The 20,593-nt window shown below is 40.4% G+C and overlaps 1 protein-coding gene across 6 annotated transcripts in view; it reads left to right on the forward strand.

The window, feature by feature from the left end:
* Window positions 1-20,316, forward strand: part of carmil3 (capping protein regulator and myosin 1 linker 3) — a 105,794-nt gene extending 85,478 nt beyond the window's left edge. For 3 of the 6 annotated variants that reach the window (XM_026148432.1, XM_026148431.1, XM_026148435.1), the window contains 15 exons: window positions 290-403; window positions 1,016-1,191; window positions 1,278-1,365; window positions 3,522-3,647; window positions 7,789-7,855; window positions 9,807-9,994; window positions 10,695-10,774; window positions 13,207-13,326; window positions 14,223-14,391; window positions 15,575-15,947; window positions 17,218-17,324; window positions 17,424-17,631; window positions 17,822-17,893; window positions 18,217-18,336; window positions 19,565-20,316. In XM_026148432.1, coding sequence (XP_026004217.1) covers window positions 290-403; window positions 1,016-1,191; window positions 1,278-1,365; window positions 3,522-3,647; window positions 7,789-7,855; window positions 9,807-9,994; window positions 10,695-10,774; window positions 13,207-13,326; window positions 14,223-14,391; window positions 15,575-15,947; window positions 17,218-17,324; window positions 17,424-17,631; window positions 17,822-17,893; window positions 18,217-18,336; window positions 19,565-19,605 — 2,049 coding nt within the window. In that variant the 3' untranslated portion in view covers window positions 19,606-20,316. The remainder of the gene's footprint in view (window positions 1-289; window positions 404-1,015; window positions 1,192-1,277; window positions 1,366-3,521; window positions 3,648-7,788; window positions 7,856-9,806; window positions 9,995-10,694; window positions 10,775-13,206; window positions 13,327-14,222; window positions 14,392-15,574; window positions 15,948-17,217; window positions 17,325-17,423; window positions 17,632-17,821; window positions 17,894-18,216; window positions 18,337-19,564) is intronic. The other 3 variants (XM_026148433.1, XM_026148436.1, XM_026148437.1) reach the window with 3 other exon arrangements.
* Window positions 20,317-20,593: the final 277 nt, after the last annotated feature.

Here is a 20,593-nt window from a genome sequence, read left to right on the forward strand (position 1 = left end):
CCACTGTTTCTTCCGTTATTTGAGCTGCAGAATTGACTTTTATATCAAAATAATGTGCAAGTAAACCAAAACTCATTCTGGATTAAGCCAACTCCCAATACAAATGCTTTGTTTTGCATCATGTTCATTAACATTAAAAAGCCAATGTGACAAAGCAAATCTTTTCATTCCATGTGTTATTTTTCTTTAGTATTTGCTTTTCCTTTAACCAGTTTTTAATGTAGGTGGATGTTTTTTCATTGTATTATTGCTACTTTCACTGAACGTGTGTGTGTTGTGTGTTCATCAGCTGTATCCATCTCTGTGTGAGCTGGCCCACGTGTTGTCAGTGGATGGACCTGTTAAACAGCGCCTGGACACTCTGGCAGGAGAGCTGGCCAAGGCTGCAGACAAAGAACTGCAGGTAGGCTGGGGGTGGGTTTGAACCGTGGCCTTGGTTGTAATCGCTGAAACATTCCTTCGCTGATGCATTGGTATTTTAAACAGTAGTGGAGCGCTGTACTAGTTGCATTTAAATTGCCCATTAATGCCGTGTGAATGTGTGTGCAGTGCAGGTATGCTGACTTCAAAAGAAATTCTCAGGGAGGGAACACTCGGACATTTTTTTTGTTCCATTTTGGTCTCATTGGGATTCAGTAGCACAGCATAGGCAAATGATAAAAAGCAGCACGCACCCCGAGGAGGAATATGGCATGCTTTGTATTGAATTTCAACTTACTTGAGCATAATTTACATCCCTGTTTATGCTGCCTAATTTTGTTATTATGCTAGACGCTGCATTTGTAATTTGCATTTGTTAAGATCAATTTAAAAAAACAACAAAAGAGCCAAAAATGCAGGTTTAGATAGTTGAGGTGTGTTTTTGCCCAAATGTCTGATAAACATAACATCTTGAAGAGACAAATGGATTATATGAATTATTAATACAAGTTTTGGGCATATAAATATGTTTTTATAGCTAATCCATCAGCTGTAGGCGACATATGATACATGTCTTGGGACACTTCTACTCTAGGTGGTTGTGGACTCCATGGTGTCCCTTTGCCGTGAGTTGTGCCCCATGTCCTGCTCAGCAGCTGAGAGACTGAGTCCACCTTTGTCGTCCATCTCTGAACAAGTTTCTATCCCTCGCTCCGCCATCCGCAACGCCCTGATGGAGAGGGCGGCAGAGGACATCAACAGAGCTCTGGAGTAAGAAAGAGAGTGGTTTAAAAAGTCCTAGAGAGGCAAAGAACTTCGAGATACTGATTGAACTGTTATTACTTTCTCTATCCCAGAGAAGTGAAGCTGTCTGTGGTCTCCTATCTGACCAACTCCATAGTTGATCAGATTCTACAAGAGCTCTACACCACCCATAAAACCCTGGTACTGGTAATATCACTTTACTGCATGCTTTCTTGTAGATTCTAGAAAAATATGTTATTTGAATGTAAAGCTGGAATTCTGTTTTGTTCTAAGATATAGTTAAATTTATAATATGACTATATGAAAAAAAACCAACCAAAATGATCCGCGTTTGTCTGAACTGTGCAAATAACAGGAAAAGCTCACCTCAGTTTCTTTTTTTTTTTTTTACCACACATGCATAAAACATTACAGATTTCACTTTAGGTTTGTGTTATTTGAAGTTATATTCATAAAGAAAATTGTTTGCTGTGTTGGGAATGCAGTCTATTAAATATGTCACTGAAGGAAGGAGATGGTTATCTTGTAGAATTAGCATAAAAATTGAAAACAGGGCGAAACTGCCAACTTGGCTCTATTCAAGTAAAATAACAGTCAGGACACGTCATGTGCTGGACTATTAAGCCTTTTTGTCTCCATCAAGCCTTAAGCAATAACATCCACTTATATTATATCCCCAAATATCCATTTGTTTTTTCTCTTTAATCAAAAAATTAAAGATAAAATGAATCTAATTTGTTACCCCAAAATGATTTTTTATGACTTGTGTACACTCTACACTTTATTAGCTACACCTGTTTAACTTCACCTTAATGCAAATGTCTAATCAACCAGTCAGCAGCAGTTCAGTGCGTTTATGTACTTAGATATGGTCGTGATAACCCACTAAAGTTCAAACCAAGCTTCAGAATCAGAGAGGGACTTTGAACTTGTCCCATTTGTTGGTGTTTTAGAAACTGTGGATCTACTGGGATTTTCCCCCTCATCACCATCTCTAGGGTTTATGGAGAATAGTCCAAAAAAGAGAAAATACCCAGTGAGCAGCAGCTCTCTAGGCAAAAATGCCTGTTTGATAAGAGTTCAGAGGAAAATGGCCAGAGTGCTTTGAGCTGATGTGATGGCAACCGTACCTCGAATAACCCCTTGTTATAACCAAGTTATGCATAAGAGCACTTTTGTAGTATCATCCAGTAGATTATGAGTAATTGAGCAGAGGGTCTACAATACTTGTGTCACCACTTTGCAATATGTTTATCAATGCAAAGCAATTATAAAGCTCCTGTGCACCTCCAGTGAACAACAGTGAAATGTTCTCTATCGTGTGTTCCCATAGCAGCCCATTTAAAATAAATTTATAATAACAAATAAATACATCCTGGAAAAGTACCCATTATGTGCATATATACATAATGATGTCTAACCGAATTAAGAAAGTCCTCCTACGCTGTGGACATTCATTCATTATATTCCATATGATGCTTTCAAACATTAATATTGTTATGGATGTTGTCTTTCAGTGCTGCTATAACTCTGGTATATTTATTGCACATCGCACACATGGTTGATAAAATAATAATCCTACCTCCAGCCGTACCAGTGTACAAGCACAGGATAGGAAATTTCTCAAGATCATATTGAAATATCAGCGAAGTTAAAATTGAAACTGAAAACATTTAGTTCAGACATGTTAATAAAAACTCTGAACTGTACAAGCATAGTTTGGATAAATTCTTCTTCGTTATTCCAGGTGAACAGTAGCATACTAATGCGTGCAGTTATCTGAAGAAGACACCCTGGTTCGCATGTCATTAACATATACAATGAAGATATATAGGTATAGAGCTTTGTTCTTTAAAGAGAATATTGAGCTCAGAGGCCAGATAACAACTTTATTTAAGCTGGTTAAGGACATGATGAGACCCTCCGGGCTCTCCTCTCCATAAAATTAAATTGTTTAAAATGAAACCAGCGGAAAAGCAGGGAAAAAAATCGACTCTTAGTAATAACACGGCCTCCCCTGCTCTGCTTGGCATTCAGTTCACCACGTCTGCTGTTACATCTCATTCTCCTTTCTCTCTTTTGGTGCAATGCCGGTTTGTCCTCTATCTTGCCTTACTCTGCTTTGATAATCAAGATATTGTATTTAATTCATATTCTTCGTGGGCTTTACGAACGGTGGTAAAGTACTTTGTTTGTGAGCTTCTCAGGTACAAGGGCAGACATGCCTCTCCTCCCAGATAGCATTTAAGGATATATTTCCAGATGTCATCACTGCGCGAGTGTGAGTGTTTGTGTCTATGCAATGATACGTGCCTTTGATGTGTGTGTTGCATCAGCTGCGGCAGGTGTCCCAGGCAAAGCGTTGGGACGATGTCGGGACGGGCAGACGCACTGTCAGACAGTCCAGAATAGTCGAGTCCCTGGAATTCCCCGATGAGGACTTTGGTGTCAACCTGGGAATAGTAAGTGTGAGAGACACACGCTGACCTCATGTGCACACTTAACAAGAATGAGCTTCTTCATTTAAAAAGAAGCATGTCTAATTTCAAGGCATGGATATAATACTTAACTGACTGCACCTAAAATAAGTGTTAAGAACAAAACCAGTTTTCAGAGACAAAAGACAGAGGAAGAAAAGTTACATTTGATTTGATGGTTTAGAAGAGCCAAAGCAAACAATGGAAAGATGTCCACCTTTGACCTGTATTTTAAAAGATTAATAAAGCATTCATTCTTCCAGATGTGCTACTGTTTTCCACAACCCCAAAAATTGGGTTCATACCACATAAAAATCAACCAAATCTGGTGAAAGGTTCTCATCCATCTCTGACTCCCTCAAATTGGGGGAGTCTGCATAAATGTAAGGTGTGATTTTTTTTTTTTAATTCACCCTCATAATTTCATGACTCCCGGAAAAAAAGTGGGAGAAATATTTATTAGATCCTCTGCTGAATTTGTACATTTGCTCAATGGTAGTTTGCAGTTTCATTAAAACACAAAAAAGTTCTAAATAAATTTTTAATGTCATTGAGAAAAATAATGATTTGAACGCAAAACATGGCTTAGTACTTGGGTAGAAACCCTTGTTGTCAAACATAGCGTTAAGGTGCTTCTTGTAGTTGGTCACCAGGCTTGCACATATCTCAGAGGGATTTTATCCCACTACTCTTAACAGAAACTCTAAATCCTGTAGGTTTCTTGGCTGCTGCCTGGCAACTCGACACTCCAGCTCCCTCAACAGTTTTTCTAAAGGGATGCGATCTGAGAATGGCCAGGCCACTCCATGACCTTAATGAGCTTCTTCTTTAACCACTCTTTTGTTGGCTTGGTGGTATGTTTTGGTTCATTGTCATGCTGGAAGATGCGTCACTAACCCATCTTCGGTGTTCTGTCTGAGGAAGGGAGGTTCTTGTCCAATACTTTACAGCACATGGTCCTGTCCATTTGTTCGTCACTGCTGTGAAAAGTCCTATACCATTAGCGAATAAACAGCCCCAAACCATGTTTCCGCCACCGTGCTTGACTGTGGTGACGGTGTTCTTTAGATCATACCCTGCATTTCTCTGACTATGCGGGTTGAGTTGATTTCAAAGAGTTTGGTTTCATCTGACTGCAGCACTTTCCCCCAAGTCTTCTCTGCCAGTGAACATCTAAATGTTGGAGACATAAGATGGGCCTGTGCATGCGCCTACTTGAGCAGGGGGGCCTTGTGGGCACTGCAAGATTTCAACTCATTACAGCGTAGTGTGTTACCACTGGTGTTCCTGGTGACTGTGGTCCCAAATGCCTTCATATCATTAAAAAGCTCCTCCTGTGTAGTTTTGGGCCGATACATTCGACAAGATCTTACGTTGAGCTCCAGAATGAGGTTCATTTTATATTTCTTACATTTCCAAATATTCACACCAACAGTCGTCACCTTCTAATCAAACTTCTTGTTGATGGTCTTGTTGCTCACTGCAGACTTGTGCAGGTCTACAAGCTTGTCCTTAATGTCCATTGACAGCTCTTTGGTCTTGGTGATGGAAGGGTTGGAATGGAAGAAACTGTTCCTGTGGACAGGTGTGCTTTATACACATAACAAGTCGAGATCAGGAGTGGCTGTAATTGATTTAATCAATTGTAATCTGTGTTTTGCATGGGCACGCAGCCAGTCTATGGGAGCCAGAATTCTGGGTGGGATCTTGGGAATAAAAGTTCACTCAGTGACATGCAAATCATTACTTTTATGCAGTGTAAATTGTTTTTGTCTGGATTTTTGGTATTCTGTTTCTCTCCATGAAACTACCATAAAAATTTGAGACTTTTAATTTCTTCGTGTTCAGCAGGGGATCGAATAATTATTTCACCCACTGTATCCACATTAAATTTTCAAATGGATGCTCTCCTTGCAGTTTGTTGCTTTGTTGCCTGTTCGGTTTGTCACTGTCTAATTTGAAACTAAACTTCTCACTAAAATTGCTGTGAAACCTGTGTTCAGTACAGTGTCCTCATCACCTGGCTTTTTAAGTGAGCATCCTTTGATCCAGAATCCCTCTGTGATCCAGGCCCTTCTGCGTGCTCAGATTGCAGGGATATTGAAGAACTTCTACTGAATCTAAAGTTGTTTGAGATATATATATATATATATATATATATATATATATATATATATATATATATATGTGTGTGTATATATATGTATGTGTGTATATATATGTATGTGTATATATATATATATATATGTGTGTATATATATATGTGTGTATATATGTATGTATGTATATATATATATGTGTATATATATACATATACATATACATATATATATATATATATGTATACATATACATATATATAAGTACCTGGGGGATCCCGCAGGCAAATGGGAACCATGAAGAGGCCGCTAGAAAGGCTGCAACCACCAAGTACCTGCAGAGGGTCAGGCAAGTCCTGAGGAGTCAGCTGAATGGTAAGAACAAGATCCGGGCTATCAACACGTACGCCCTGCCCGGTACTCTGCTGGGTACCCTGCTGGGGTAATAGGCTGGCCAAAGGAGGAGATAGAAGCCACTGACATAAAGACAAGAAAGCTCCTTACCATGCATGGAGGGTTTCACCCCAAGTCCAGCACCCTGAGGCTGTACGCTAAGCGGAAGGAAGGGGGCCGGGGACTGGTGAGTGTCAGCACCACAGTCCAGGATGAGACAAGGAACATCCTGAGCACAAGATCCATAGAGGCTGGGGTCTATCACACCAGGCAAGACCCCAGGTGCAGGCTGTGTAAAGATGCCCCAGAGACAATCCAGCACATAACAGCAGGGTGCAAGATGCTAGCAGGCAAGGCATACATGGAACGCCATAACCAAGTGGCCGGCATAGTGTACAGGAACATCTGTGCCGAGTATAACCTGGAAGTCCCGAGGTCAAAATGGGAGATGCCCCCAAGGGTGGTGGAGAATGACCGAGCTAAGATCCTGTGGGACTTCCAGATACAGACGGACAAAATGGTGGTGGCTAACCAACCGGACATAGTGGTGGTAGACAAACAGAAGAAGACGGCCGTAGTGATCGATGTAGCGGTTCCGAATGACAGCAACATCAGGAAGAAGGAACACGAGAAGCTGGAGAAATACCAAGGGCTCAGAGAAGAGCTCGAGAGGATGTGGAGGGTGAAGGTAACGGTGGTCCCCGTGGTAATCGGAGCACTAGGTGCGGTGACTCCCAAGCTAGGCGAGTGGCTCCAGCAGATCCCGGGAATAACATCGGAGATCTCTGTCCAGAAGAGCGCAGTCCTGGGAACAGCTAAGATACTGCGCAGGACCCTCAAGCTCCCAGGCCTCTGGTAGAGGACCCGAGCTTGAAGGATAAACCGCCCGCAGGGGCGCGCTGGGTGTTAAAAAAAAAAAAAAAAGTTTATATATATATGTATATATATATATATATATATATATATATATATATATATATATATAAAAATATATTATAACATTTTGGGCACAGAATGAGAAATTTAAAAAATCCCAACTAAGAAGAAGGAAGCCTTTCATATGGGATAACATGATTTGACCAGATACACACGGCACATGGAGATATTAGCCTTAAAAATGTAAGTTTTCTCTAGTAAATATTGGAAAGCAGGTAAAACATCAGTGTCCCAATGCTTGATTCACTTCTGTTTACTGGTGCAGTTTTGCTGTTGAAACTCTGATCCGTTCCACCATACTGACGCTCAGAGCTGGTTACAAACAAATCGTGTTGAACAAGAATTACATTTTTTCAACTTCAGATCTTTTCTCCCCTTCAACACGAGTATTTTTATTGTGACTCTTCTCAAAATCAAGACAAATCCCACACTTCCTGTACCCTCCAACATGCTGTTGTTCTGAGCTTCACACTTAGATTTTGTAAACAGTTTCTGCATCTTTTCATTGCCTTTGCTTTACTCCAGTTGGATTTTCTGTGAAATACTGTACGTGTATGTCATTGATCTACTTTATTTCATTCATTTATTTTTTTTAAGCGAGGATGGGATACTTTGTCCATTTAACTTTTTTGTGCGTTGTAATTGTGTTATAAATGTAGTGAAGGCATTTGTGTATGTACAATGATCTCTTACAAAAGGACACCATGGCCATTAAGAAGCGGAGCTCCAGAACTAGAAGAATTCGACCCGTCTCCACCAGACTGAGTGAGTGTTCAGTCTGTAGTCGCAAATTATTGCTGTCACGTGCTAAAGTATCGTGAAATACAATACTGTGCAAAAGTCTGAAGTCACCACTCATTCCTTTATATTTTGTTTCAGAATTTGTTGTAAAAGCTTTTGTGTACTAGTTCTCCTTCTGCTTTCAGAAGGCCTTTCAGAGTTTTTCTTTGGACATGTTTTATTCACTCATTTTCAGTCCAGTCCTTGTATCTAAGCATTTTCAGAGAATTGATTTAATTTCATTTATTTATTTATTGTGAAGCCACTTATCACTGACCTATCAATCATGCAAGCAAAAGAAGACACCTCATTCGAGGGATGAACCAGTGTTGTGTCTACACATGACAGACGACTTAGCAAAGAACCCAGTTTTAATTGCGTCTATGTGTTACAGTCCCCCAAAGAACTGCCTAATTGTTTCCCCTTTTTTTGTTAGATCTACAAAAAAATATTGATTGACATGCAAAAAATAATATGTTTGCACCAACAAGTTGATTCTCAAAGAGCTATTAGACTACAAGTTGTCAAATCTCAGCGTGGTGTACTGTGTGTCCTGAGGAACCTTGACAAGGAAAAGACAAAAACACAAAAGTGATAGGCCTAAAAAACAATTTACAGCAGATGAAAGGTATCTAATAATCATGTCTTTAAGAAATAGAGACGTTGGGAGACCTGATACAGGACTTGACATGCATCCATCCTCCAATGCAGTAAAAGAATACCTGGATAGAAAAACACACAATGGAACATTATTAGTCATGGATTGGCCTCCAGAGCTCAGACCTAAGCATTATTAACTCATTCACTGCCATTGACGTCTATAGACGTCAATTACGTTTTTCAATGGGAGGGGCCAGAATACAACCTCGGGCAGCTTGTCAGTGAATTTTATTTTTTCATATATTTGTAAATAAATTGTTTTGATAAAACATAACCTTTCTCAGTGTTATTTCTGTTTTATAGAAGTGAAAAACTATTTTATATGTTAGAGGTGTCACAGGCACTTTTCTGCTTGAAATATATTTTTCACAAAAAGCTCGTTTTCTCCCTTTTTTTGGTCAAAACAGGCATTTTTGGTGGAACCCACCTCTCTTCTACAGCTGATTACTAAAGAATGGAAAATGGTAGAAACAAGCTTTTTTTTTTTTTGGATGAAAGAAGAGAGTCTGTTCTTCATTTTGGTAGGTTCAGCGTTTATATGATCATAACACACAGTTTTCTGTGGCTCTTCAAAAATGAGTAAAAATGCTCAAAAACCCTGGCAGTGGGGAGTTACCTGATTTGAAAATGGCTGGCAGTGAATGAGTTAAAGCAGTGTGGGATCATCTTGATAGAGAACAGAACGAAAGACTTTGACTGTCCTTGAAGAAGCCTGGAGAACTGTTCCTGAAGACCATGTAAAGAGGTTTAGAGACAGAGTTCAGGCTGTGTTGAAGAATAAAGGTGGACAAACTTCCATTTCACAGTAAAATATGGAGTCATGAAGTATGGCTTGAGACTTTTGCACATTACTGTTTTATATAGATAGCCAATACCAGGGCAAGAGTCACTTGATCTTTCATTTTTTTAGTCAGTTAAGTAGTTTTTCGTCTACAGTAATGAATGTCCAACATGGCAGAATGACATAAGAGATAATGTTGTTTCATTTGGGCTGTAATCAGTATAGTAATATTTCTGTAGATAGAATGAAGCATTATTATGAAATAACATTGTTTTCTGACACCAACCCAACCATGGGTGAGCCTTTTCCCCACTAGTGGGATTTGTCTTCTAACAGGAAGCATTTTTTCTCATTTCAAAAGCAATAAAAATGTGAAATTCACAAGCTGATTGCAAATTTAGTCTAATCATACATTTAATTCCAATCAAAGAGGATTTTATCAGTGGTATTGCATAAATGAAGTTCTGTCACAATCCATTTCCCTTCCTGTCATAGGTTTAGGCGAGGAGCCCAGTTCCTCTCCGACACCTTCAGCTCCACCTCACTCTGCCCCTCTTACCCACTCGGCATCATGGGAGTGTCTGTCCACTCTCCCCACCAATGGATCCCCCTTACGCCACGTGACCCACGCCAGGCCACGCCCGCCACGGCGACACAGAGCAGGACACCTACCTCCTGAATCCGTGAGTTTGTGACTTTGCAGTGACATTTGACCATGTTATGAGCTTCAGTGGGCAGGGATCAGTGTCCCCTCCAGACTAGCAGCTGCTTCCACAGGATGTATACTGACCAGTTTCACTTTTAAGTGAGTTTTTATTGCGCCTGTAGCACCACTGTATGTGTTTAACTGGCCTATTTTGATCTGATACTACAGCATGAACTTCAGTCCATGTGTTTCCACAAAAGTGCACAGAGGGAGGCAAACGAGAGAAAGTAAACCAAACATGGCTTTTCTGAGGTGTTTTTTTCTTTTTTAAATCTCTTGGCTGCTGCATGTGAACTTTTGTTATTCATCTTGTTTTCATTGCCAGCGGCACCTTCCAAAAATAAGCTCTCTTTAAAATAGGAAGCTGTCGCACGTGTCTCTGTGATTCAAATGGTAATCATGCGCAGCCATCTCCCCTGGGCCACAGGGCAGCCGCTAACTTAGCAGCTTGTTTGTTTCGAGACTTTGTAAAGCTTTTCCCCCCTAAATCAGTACAAACTGAGTTAGGGCAGCATGATGAAGAGCTGTTTTACAAACAGATTTCTGTTGGCAGCAGATTCAGGTTTATCAGCCAGCCATTAGAAATGATAATAACTTTTGTCAGCCTTTCATCCCCTTTGTCGGCATGGCAAGACTGATCATTGTCATACTGTGTGTGTGTGTGTGTGTGTGTGCAGCATTGCTCTGAGAATGGAGGAGTCAACATGCTGGAGGACGGACTGCCTGATTTCTACAGCAAACGAGTTTTACCTGACAGGTAGACGCCAGAATCGTCTCTGTGCAGTCATTAAGTATGTGATAAATTCTTTACTACACTGAGCCCCGAGGACGACACACAAGACGAGACATTGAGGGAACTGTGTCTTACATCTGGTGTATCAGTAAAACCTGTTTTCTATTGTTTGTCATTTAAACAGTAAAATGAAAAACAAACACACAAAAAACAACATGCAAATAAAGTACAATGTACCATTTTCCATTGTAGTTTCTTTTCCCTGCATTTCTTAACCACACGTTTAATTTTACCTTGTACTTTTTGTTGAAACGCATGCTTTTGGACACATTTGCATCACCTTAGGTCTTGGTGCAGTCCTCGAGTCATCCTTTGTTTGAAACAAACTGTTGTATCTTCCTTCCTCCTCCCTTTAAGTCAGCTTTCTGGTGACTTTTTTTTACCTCACTGACAAAAGATTTAACAGACGGTGTGAGAGCCGGTCAAGTCACTGATATCATACAGCACTAAAAGTAAAAAAAAAATTCTGAAAGTGAGCATTTAGATATATGTTCACTCATATTTCAGCATTTACAACTTTGTTTAATATCGGCATCTACGATTGTAGCATTGTACACAGTATGACGGAGAAGAAGGAAGGGCAATTTCTGAATGTTAAGAAGAGAACAGTAGCTGTGTCTAAAGAATGCAAATGGTGCATTTTAATTTGCTGTTTAAATCTTTGCAAGAACTCTGCAGTTGTGAACCCGTGATACGTTTTAAGGAGTAAAAACACAAAGCTGGAGACTTGCTGCTGGACATAGTGGAGCATTTAGCAGCTAAGAAACCACATATTTTGTTGATAGAGACCGAGTGCAGTGCTTAAAGGAGAGTAATTACCAGAGTTACCAACTGTCACTGCAGAACAATCCTAATGATATTCAGTATGTGCTCAATGTGTCAGTGAGTAACTGTTTGCTAAGTCTTTCACCATGTCAGTAGATGAGGTGATTAAAATTCCAATGTTACTCCCCACAAAAGTGGGAATAAAATCAGTTATGCACATTTAAGTCAATTACAGTATGCTATTCACTGGAAAAATTCCCATGTTCCCATTTTTTCTGGGCAGTGTTGGTATATTGGTGGTGCCATGTGGATAAGTGACTGAAGCTGCATCCTCAAAGACTCAAACCCAGAAGGAAATGTTGGCAAAGAAGATGGAACTAAGTGAAAATAATAAATAATGAATGAACTTAAGGATAGCTGATTGACTCTGCAGTCCCTCTAACCTCTGCACAGAATGAACATATTTAATTTTATTTTTTTAATTTTACAGGATTTCAGCTGTTTTTTTGGGGTACTTAGGAATTTGTAACTAAAAACTACATGTTCCTACACTACTAACTACCTTGAAATAAATAGTCTATATAGCCACTTGCATACCAGTGGACTATTTAGCAGCTGAACTATTTTCTTTAAATCTGAGTAATCTCTGGACACCAAAAACAAAGTTTAAAGTGGTGTAAGTATTGAATTTAAATTGATCAGGCAAGCACAACACAGCTGCAGATGGATGCCAGAATTGTCCCAAATTTGAAGATAAATAGATGCTGAGTTGCTGACATGTTAGCCCTATCAATAAATAAGGCCAATTTATTATTTTATTATATTTCACAGTTTTGTTTACAAGTCACAATCAATTTTCCATAATCTAGTTAATGTTGTATAAGAAATTAAAACCATTTTTTTTTACTTTATGAATATACTGTATGTGTAAAATAAAGTGTGAATTATTACATAACTTTATTCGTGCTACTATCCCAAATAACCAAAGTATTCTAGTATTAGGCCAGTGCTGAAAAGCTACACAAGCTATTTTTAAACATATTTAACACAAAACTCCTTTTTTTAATTAGTAATTATATGTGTTTTAAATTATTTCCAAAGTTTGGGTTAAGGTTTTGGTGTAGTGTAAGATTTTTTATATTTATGCAAAGTGAAGCTCATTTTAAGCATTATTCCTTTAGATGTCGTAACATTAACTGTTTGGTAAAATCGGCATGATTTTGCATCTCAAAGCTGGACAGCACTATGTAAATGATGGTTAACCCTGCAAGTGTTTTAAAGTTACATGCCAGTGTAAGCTTCATGCTCAGCAGCAGTGTGCTTAGGCAGCAGAAACACTGCTTCTGTCCAGAGTATTAAACCATGTGTTCAGGACTCGGCATACTAATTATGTTTCCTGTTCTTGTCAAACGGTTCATTCAAATAATGTAGTCGGATGTTAATTCTGGGTTTAGCCTGCCACTTATGACTTTCACAGAATACTGATAAATACTGGCTGCTGGCTGATTGCATTAACAAAACAAAACAGTCCAAATGATGCAATCTAGCTTTAATCTCACTGTGTGTGCCTACCCTCTTACCCAATGCTTTAGTTTACTCATTCTGTTTTTTTCTCTACTTTTCACTTTCAGTCAGTTGTCGTCCCTGCATCAGGCCCAGTCTCTGAGGAGGAAGAAAAGACGAAGTGTGTTGTCCATTTTCTCAGGATTCCGCAAGAACCGCAACTCCACCATCTCTAATCAGGACTTGGAGTGAGTATGCAGCACAGGAGCCGAGTGGAAGAAGTGGAGGAAAGTAACATTTAAGAGCACATGCCCAGAGAATGAGATGGTGGTTAAATTAATCCAGCGCTGGGCATTAACGCCACTTCAAAACTTCATGAATATTTGAATAGGAGAAAATATTTCCCCATCCCCAGCTGTTTTCCTTTGCTTTGAATTTATGGCGCTGGATGCATTTGAGCTGCTGTTACATAATGGCACTGGAGTTAGAAAGTGTTGGTGGAAAAAGTTTGCAAACTTTTTAAAAAAAAAAGAAAAATCATTTGCACAGATTAACAGCTGAGTGGGGAGAATAGCACTTAATAGGCGCACTTTGTTCACTTAAACTACACAGCTGCACGAAACGGACGAAAGGGTTTCTCAGCGAGAGCCGCAGTTTGTTTTTCAGCTCAGAGGTGTGCTTTAAAAAAAACGGTGATGCCTTTGCCTCTGCTGGTTAACAGCCTTGCTGCGGTGCAGGAATTTCACACATATGCTGTAGGCCGAGTCTACAGGAGTCTGAAAGAGAAGCATAAAAGCAAAGATGACTCATCTGAGGGGAAGTCATAGATGGAAATAGTTTCTTAAATACAGTATGCTGCGTTTTGTAAGCTTTCACCTGCAGAATGTTGCTAAGCAATCAAAGAGATTGTTTGTTGCTGCGTTCACTTGGCTTGCTCTCTACGTTCATTTCTTTTGTTTTTTAACAGCAGCACATTGTGTAGGAAGTAAGCTGTTGCGCTTCAGAAAAACTGCAGTGTTTCAAACTGATGGTGTTACTGTAAATTCATAAGCATAATAATATTGTATCCAAAATGTAGTGTATGGTTTATGATTGAAGTCAATTAGAGGGACCAGTGCTGAAAAGTCTGCCTTTTTCTGTCCAGCAGCGCCTCAGAGAATGTCTACTCCATGATTCAGCATCCTAAAGATGCCGTGAGGCCGGAGAGCGTTGTCCCAGGAGCAAATGGGAGCATGCCTTCACCTCACCCAACTCAGGGCATGCCGGTGCATGGGATGAGAACTGCCAGCCCCCCCTGCCTCATCCAAAGACAGGTACCGTGCTGTGAAAAGTTGGCTGTTTGAGCTTTTGTAGATTCACTTATGTCTCTAACTAACAGGGGCAACAATGACACATCCCCCAAGTCAAGGAATGTTTTTACAGGTGGAGGACACTGACATTTTTCCCTCCTCATCTTTTCTGGCTGTTTTTCACTAGTCTTGCATTTAGCTAGGCTAGGGTCAGTGTCACAACTGGTAACATGAGGTGATACCTGGACCCTACAGATGTTGCACAGGTAGTCCAACTCTTCCAAGATGGCACATCAGTCCAGCTATTTCCACAAAGTTTGCTGTGTCTCCTCCATCTCAGGAGGCAGGCAGTTGCTCTAGCAGAGCTGAACAAGGCTGTAGAAGGTCCCTAACCCATCAGCAGGACAGGTATCTGCTGCTTTGTGCAAGGAAGAAAAGGATGAGCACTGTCAGAGCTACAAGTAGGACACTGGTGTGAATGTCTCTAACCAAACAATCAGATACAGACTTTATTAGGGTGGCCTGAGGACCCTACGCTGGTGCAGTGGGTCCTGGGTTCCTCCTGGTGCACAACAATGTTGCAGCTACATCTATATCCTTTTCTCACCATTGCAATCTGATGTGTTTTCAAAGTGTTCATTTAATTTTTTTGAAATTGCATTCCTCAGGGCTTTGCCAAACACAGTGACTTGATAAAAGTGTTTAATAGTTAAAGAATATTTTAAAGTTTAAATTAAATGCTAATGCATTTCTATTTCCATTTTTTTTTCAAGTCTGCTTCCAGTTTAATTCATGAGTGAGCAGCTGCTACTTCTTTCTATAGTTCTACATGACATGTAACAGTGCATGGCCGTGTGCTGTCCGAGCCACCTGCTGTTCCCAGCCTTTTTATGTGTCTTATTGTAGTAGCTTGCCTAAGGTGTGGAGGGCTATTTAAACTCTGTGCTGAGGGACGGCTTGGATTACTCCAATTCTCTCTTAAGTAGAGCCCGTGGATCCTTAGTGATCATTAAGGGGATTTGAGGACATCCACTGCAAAAAAATGAACGATAATTTAATTTTGTTATAATTGAATTCAACAGAATACATTTTAATTAAGGCCTTCGCTTTCTCTATTGTTAGCACCAGATTATGAGTTATGCTATTCATTAAATCATCAGCGATTTGACTCGTTCTAACTGTGTCCATGACTTCTGTCCTCATCCAGTCCACAGACCTGGTCAGCATGGTGTACAGCTGCATCGGGGCAGAAATCGAAGACTCCGATGGCAGCAGCAACTGTGACATCAAAGGGATAGACCAGGATGCTGACAGATCAGTCACCATCTCAGATGCCCCGACAGATACTCGAACTAACGGCCACGTGGTGTCCTCCAAACAACAGACGGACAGACAGATGGAGACAGCCAGGCAGGAGAGGATTGTGCCCCTGACAGACTCGCGGACTGAGATAGAAGATGATGTGCAGAGCAGCGGAGGTGGAATCGTGGCCCCCGGTGGGCCAAGGCCAGAGCCGCCTCCACAGAGTGCTAAGCCCAGTTTGGCTGTCATGAGGCGGAGACACCTGCAGGAGAGTTTAGGTATTGCAATTTAAACAACAACTGAAGTTCTGTTAAAGTATAATATTGTAAAATGTCCCTATTGGATGAATAAGTATCCAACATGATAATAATCACATGGTATGAATATGATGATAAAATAATAAATGATGAAGACTCAGGTGTGACTCTTATTAGAATGACTGATAATAATGATAATTCTAAAAATAGACTCACTGTACACTGTACACGTGGCATGTGGTTGACCGTGATATATTTTTAGATCACTGTCTTGTTGGATAAAAGTTCAAAGGGAAAACAATCAGAAGATGCCATGTTTTTAAAGAAGAAAAAAAGCAGAAAACTCACAAAAGCTGCAAAAACCGTGTAGACAAGTATGTCAAAGTGTGTTTAATGAGAGATGCAGTACGAGAGCAGACGATGACATGATTGGCTATAGCTATAGAGGCCTTTTGTGGCGAAAGAGCCATTGTTAAGTCTCAAGTCTAGACTTCTTAATGAGTAAAACCTCCGAGTATTGTAGACTGCAGTCTGACTCAAAGGGAATTAAGAGATCACTGTAACAGAAGTGGTCATGGCATAAAATCAATGTTAAAGCCAGCAGTTTGGCGTTAAAACGGAGAAAGGGTGCAGGGATGTGCATCTTTATCGTCCGATTGAAATCCTTAATGCAAGCTGTGGACAGCAGCACATATAAATAGTTGTCTCTTAAAAGCTGGAGCAAGCTCTTAACACAGAAATGGAAAAGCAATCCAGGTTGGTTGGTTTTAATTTGCACAGTTTGTGCTTTCAGCCCCTTCAGCCAAAGGCTCCCATTCCCAGGTTCGTGTGAAATGTGTGCTGCTTGCCAATATTCCAGCTTCAGGTCTTATTCTGCTTTTCTTATCTTACGTCATGTATAGTGTATATGTACTGTTATAGTGGGGTATGCTCATATTAGACAAGTTTCAGATAATGAGTTTAGTCTATGAATAAATAAACACCGTGAGCCAAAAACCTCTTCAGGCTTCAGAAAGACGGGCTGTCTTTTTTTTCTTTGTAGGTTACTTTTTGCTCTGTGTGACATCAAAGAATGGATGTAGTTGTTTCAGGAGAACTAGCAGCAGCACCACCCACATTAGTGAGGGGCAGCCAATCAGAAGGAAACTGGCCTAAAGTCAGAGTGAAAAGAGGAAGTGGATGAACTGAAGACAGCTAAGAATAACTTTGACCTGTGAATCGTGCAAGGCTACTATAGAAATCCCGAAATAAATTGAGCTTTGTTTGTGTCGGCTGCTTTTTGTTTTCCCAGAAGAAGCAGGAAGGCTGGAGGCAGAGGGAGACCAGAGTGAAAGAAAGCGCGAGGAGAAACAGAGAGGGCGAGGGCCAGAGGGAGAGCGTCCTCTCATTCCCAATAAGGTAACTATATGCTGTATGCGCTGTACGTACTATAAGAGAAAGCACATCTTGTTGTCATATTTTTCTGTTGCATAGTCAAATTTTGTGCTCCTCCATCAGCCCAGCTTGGATGTTTCTAGAGACAAGACCTCTCCAGATAAGGCCAAGACCTCCCCCGTCACCCCAGCAGAAGAACAAATCAATGATCAGAGGTGTTTACCTCCTGGTCAACCCATCGCTGAAGGTGAGGGAAGCACCGAGAGGATGAGCCCACCGGCGTCTGTCAAGCCTGGGATGGAAGCAGCAGATCCTGCTGTAATCAGTCACGGTAACCATGTCATTTTATATCTATGCACAGTCATAGCAGTCACAGGAACCGTAAACACCCCCAAAAGTAAAAGGCCAGATCTCTAGCAGGCAGTGTGTTCTTAATGATGTGGATAGAAAGGGCAGATTGGCATAATAAGATGCAAATAATTGCTGTGATCTTCCCAATTAACAATAACCAACAAACACAGATGAGGAGGGAGGCCATAATGGATTTCCAGCAGCATCACATCAGACCAGGAAGTCCAGCTCGTTTGACATAGGTACTGTGTGTCTGGTGCTGTGTTTGTTTCTGCAGCCCCGCTGTTGTGCATGCATTTTGTAGTACTGCGCACTAGTACGTAAAGATACAAATGCACGTCTTGTTTTTTTTTTGTTGTTGTTGTTCATAATTCATAACAATGGCGCAACGCCTTTGTTATTTTTTATCAAACAAACTCAGCGTGACTCTCCTATTTGATGTGCTTCCAACCCTGTTGAGCGTGCTGGCTGCGCATCAACTTGTTGCTTTATCCTGCATCCTTTATTCTGAGTTCCTGTACCCCACTATGTGTGTGTGTGTCTGTCTCATGCCATTTATTCCCAGGCATGGAATGGGATGTGCCCTACGATCTGGAGAGGTCTTCAGATCGCAGATTCCTTGTGAAAAAACCCTATTTCCCTCAGTGCAGAAACAGGTCTCTGGACTACCCTGCTGGGACCGGGTGTATGTATCCGTCTCTCTTTCCTGCAGATATGTGCGGTATGACAAGCAGCATGAAGTGCATGCGTGTTGAGATTTTTGCACAATGTATTTTTTTTCTTTTGCTCCCCATCTTGTTTTTATAACAATAAAATCTTTCATTCATATTCCAAAATCTTCAGTAATTTGTTTTTAGCATTTGCGGAAGCCTAAACGTGTACACGCTTAACAGAGATGAGTCATACCCTACATATTGAATGCAAGCCTCCTTTGCCTCAATTGGATTGCCAAAGAAAGAGATCATAAAACATAATTTAAAGATGGAATTTGGCTGTTTTCCAGATATGTCTCATTGCAGCTGGCAGCCGGATCTGACACTGCTTGGGATTAGTGTGCTGTTAGATGAGACCTTCTCCCTTTTTCAAACGAGGACCTTTTATCTCCCCTCCTTTAATTGGAGCAGATTCTTTCCTTGATATCATGTTCCATTATTGTGCTAATTGGCAGTACGGTTTAGCTGATTCATCATCTCTTCCTGCTTTGAGCAGATTGACGCCGAATGTGAAAACCCCGGGGCAGTGGAATTCAGCTCTAATGACATTCCAAAAACTACTGCCAATTATCCCAGTAATACAGAACTATATATCAGCAAGTTGCTGCAGGGGACTCAATTATCATCACTGTGAGAATGATAAAAGGCTCCACGTGTCACAAGCATAAAAGCCGGTCATAAAGAGCGTGCGGGATCCTCTGTGACCTGTCGGGATGAGTTTAGGTGTATTGGAAGTTTAAGCGCCGCATTGTCACGTTTGTGTTTCTTGTCCACACCGAGAGGTTCTTTTTGCATGCGGCAGATAATATCTGAGCCTAGCTCCAGGTTTTTTTAAGCTCAAAGCTTTTTTTTGTCTCCACCCACTCATGCAAGCTTAAAAAGTTACGTTTGAAATATCACCTTCTAAAACTAATGCAGAAGACGGCCATCTGTTTCCATAGAAGTGCAGCTTTCAGTTTTATTTTATTTTTTGGCCACTTGGGGGCAGCAGAAACAAGCTGTGAACCACTGACTGTTGAAGAGTCATTGCTGTGAACACAACACTGACATTTTATCGCCCTACATATTTCCGGATTGAGCTAAGCAGCAACATTAGCATTCATTCAGAGTGGTGTTCCAGTCTAACTGTGGAATTAAGTGTAATGTAGCTGTCTAGCATTTTTTTTATTCCCACCACTCACAGTACATTTGCTTCTGTAGGTTATGAAAGCCCCCAGCTTGGTAACAGAGATGCATTATGACATTACCTGTGGACCAGGAGACGTTTGCTGGGAAGAAAGGACTTGGACGCGGAAGACTGGAGAGAGACAAGCTTTTAAAACTGTGGACTCGGCTGACAAAGATTCAACAGGATGTCTTTTTTTTAAAAATATATTTTTATTTTTAATCCCTGCAAACATTTGTTGCTGAAAATGCATGTACTGTATGCCGGTTTTGACTGCTTGCACTTGCTATTTTACTCTCAGGCATAAACAAAGCTCTACTTTTCATACAAACACAGTGGATCAGTGTGTCTCCAGTATGCTCACAAACAGCTGTTTTATGCATTTGTGCAAAAATCATTTAATATTGAAAGCGTGTCTTTTCATGCCCTATCTGTATTTAACTGACAATCTGTGACTTCTGAAAGTGAGTTTTGTAGTGTATTTATTCTAATTGGATGTATATACTGAATATATAACTGCACTAACCATTGTGGTAACTCTGCCAGTTAACAATCATGATTTTATTTGTGATAACATATCATTTGATAACCGTGTTTGTAAGTATGCTTTTGATGTATGCTGCCGGTGATGACTGAGAAACGTGTTACCATGCACTCCTGTCTCTCCAAGAGTATTTAAACTAGACAGTAGATCATTTTAATCAGATTTTGCGGGCCTGAAAATGAGTATTTTTTCTAAAAATGCTTCTATGAATCCGAATAAATAAAAGTGACTTTCCAGAAGGAAGTGGACTGCTGAAAGTTACTTTCACAATACATTACGCTAAATGTAAATATGTGTCAGAGTGGCATCCTAAAACGGGAACAGTTTAGCTGTTGTCACCATTTAGGCTGTGTTGTTGCTGAAGTAACACAGTGCTGTGCTTGTGTTGAGCCACCCGTCATTTCTTTATATTTTGCTGGGAAAATGGGAAATGGGTGATTTATCAAAGCAAACATCCACAGAAATGCATCAGGAAAAAACAGAGGCTGTCATTTCTAATGAGCTTGAAAGTTACTATTTG

This window comes from Astatotilapia calliptera, chromosome 18 (assembly GCF_900246225.1).
Source record: "Astatotilapia calliptera chromosome 18, fAstCal1.2, whole genome shotgun sequence".
NCBI lineage: Eukaryota > Metazoa > Chordata > Actinopteri > Cichliformes > Cichlidae > Astatotilapia > Astatotilapia calliptera.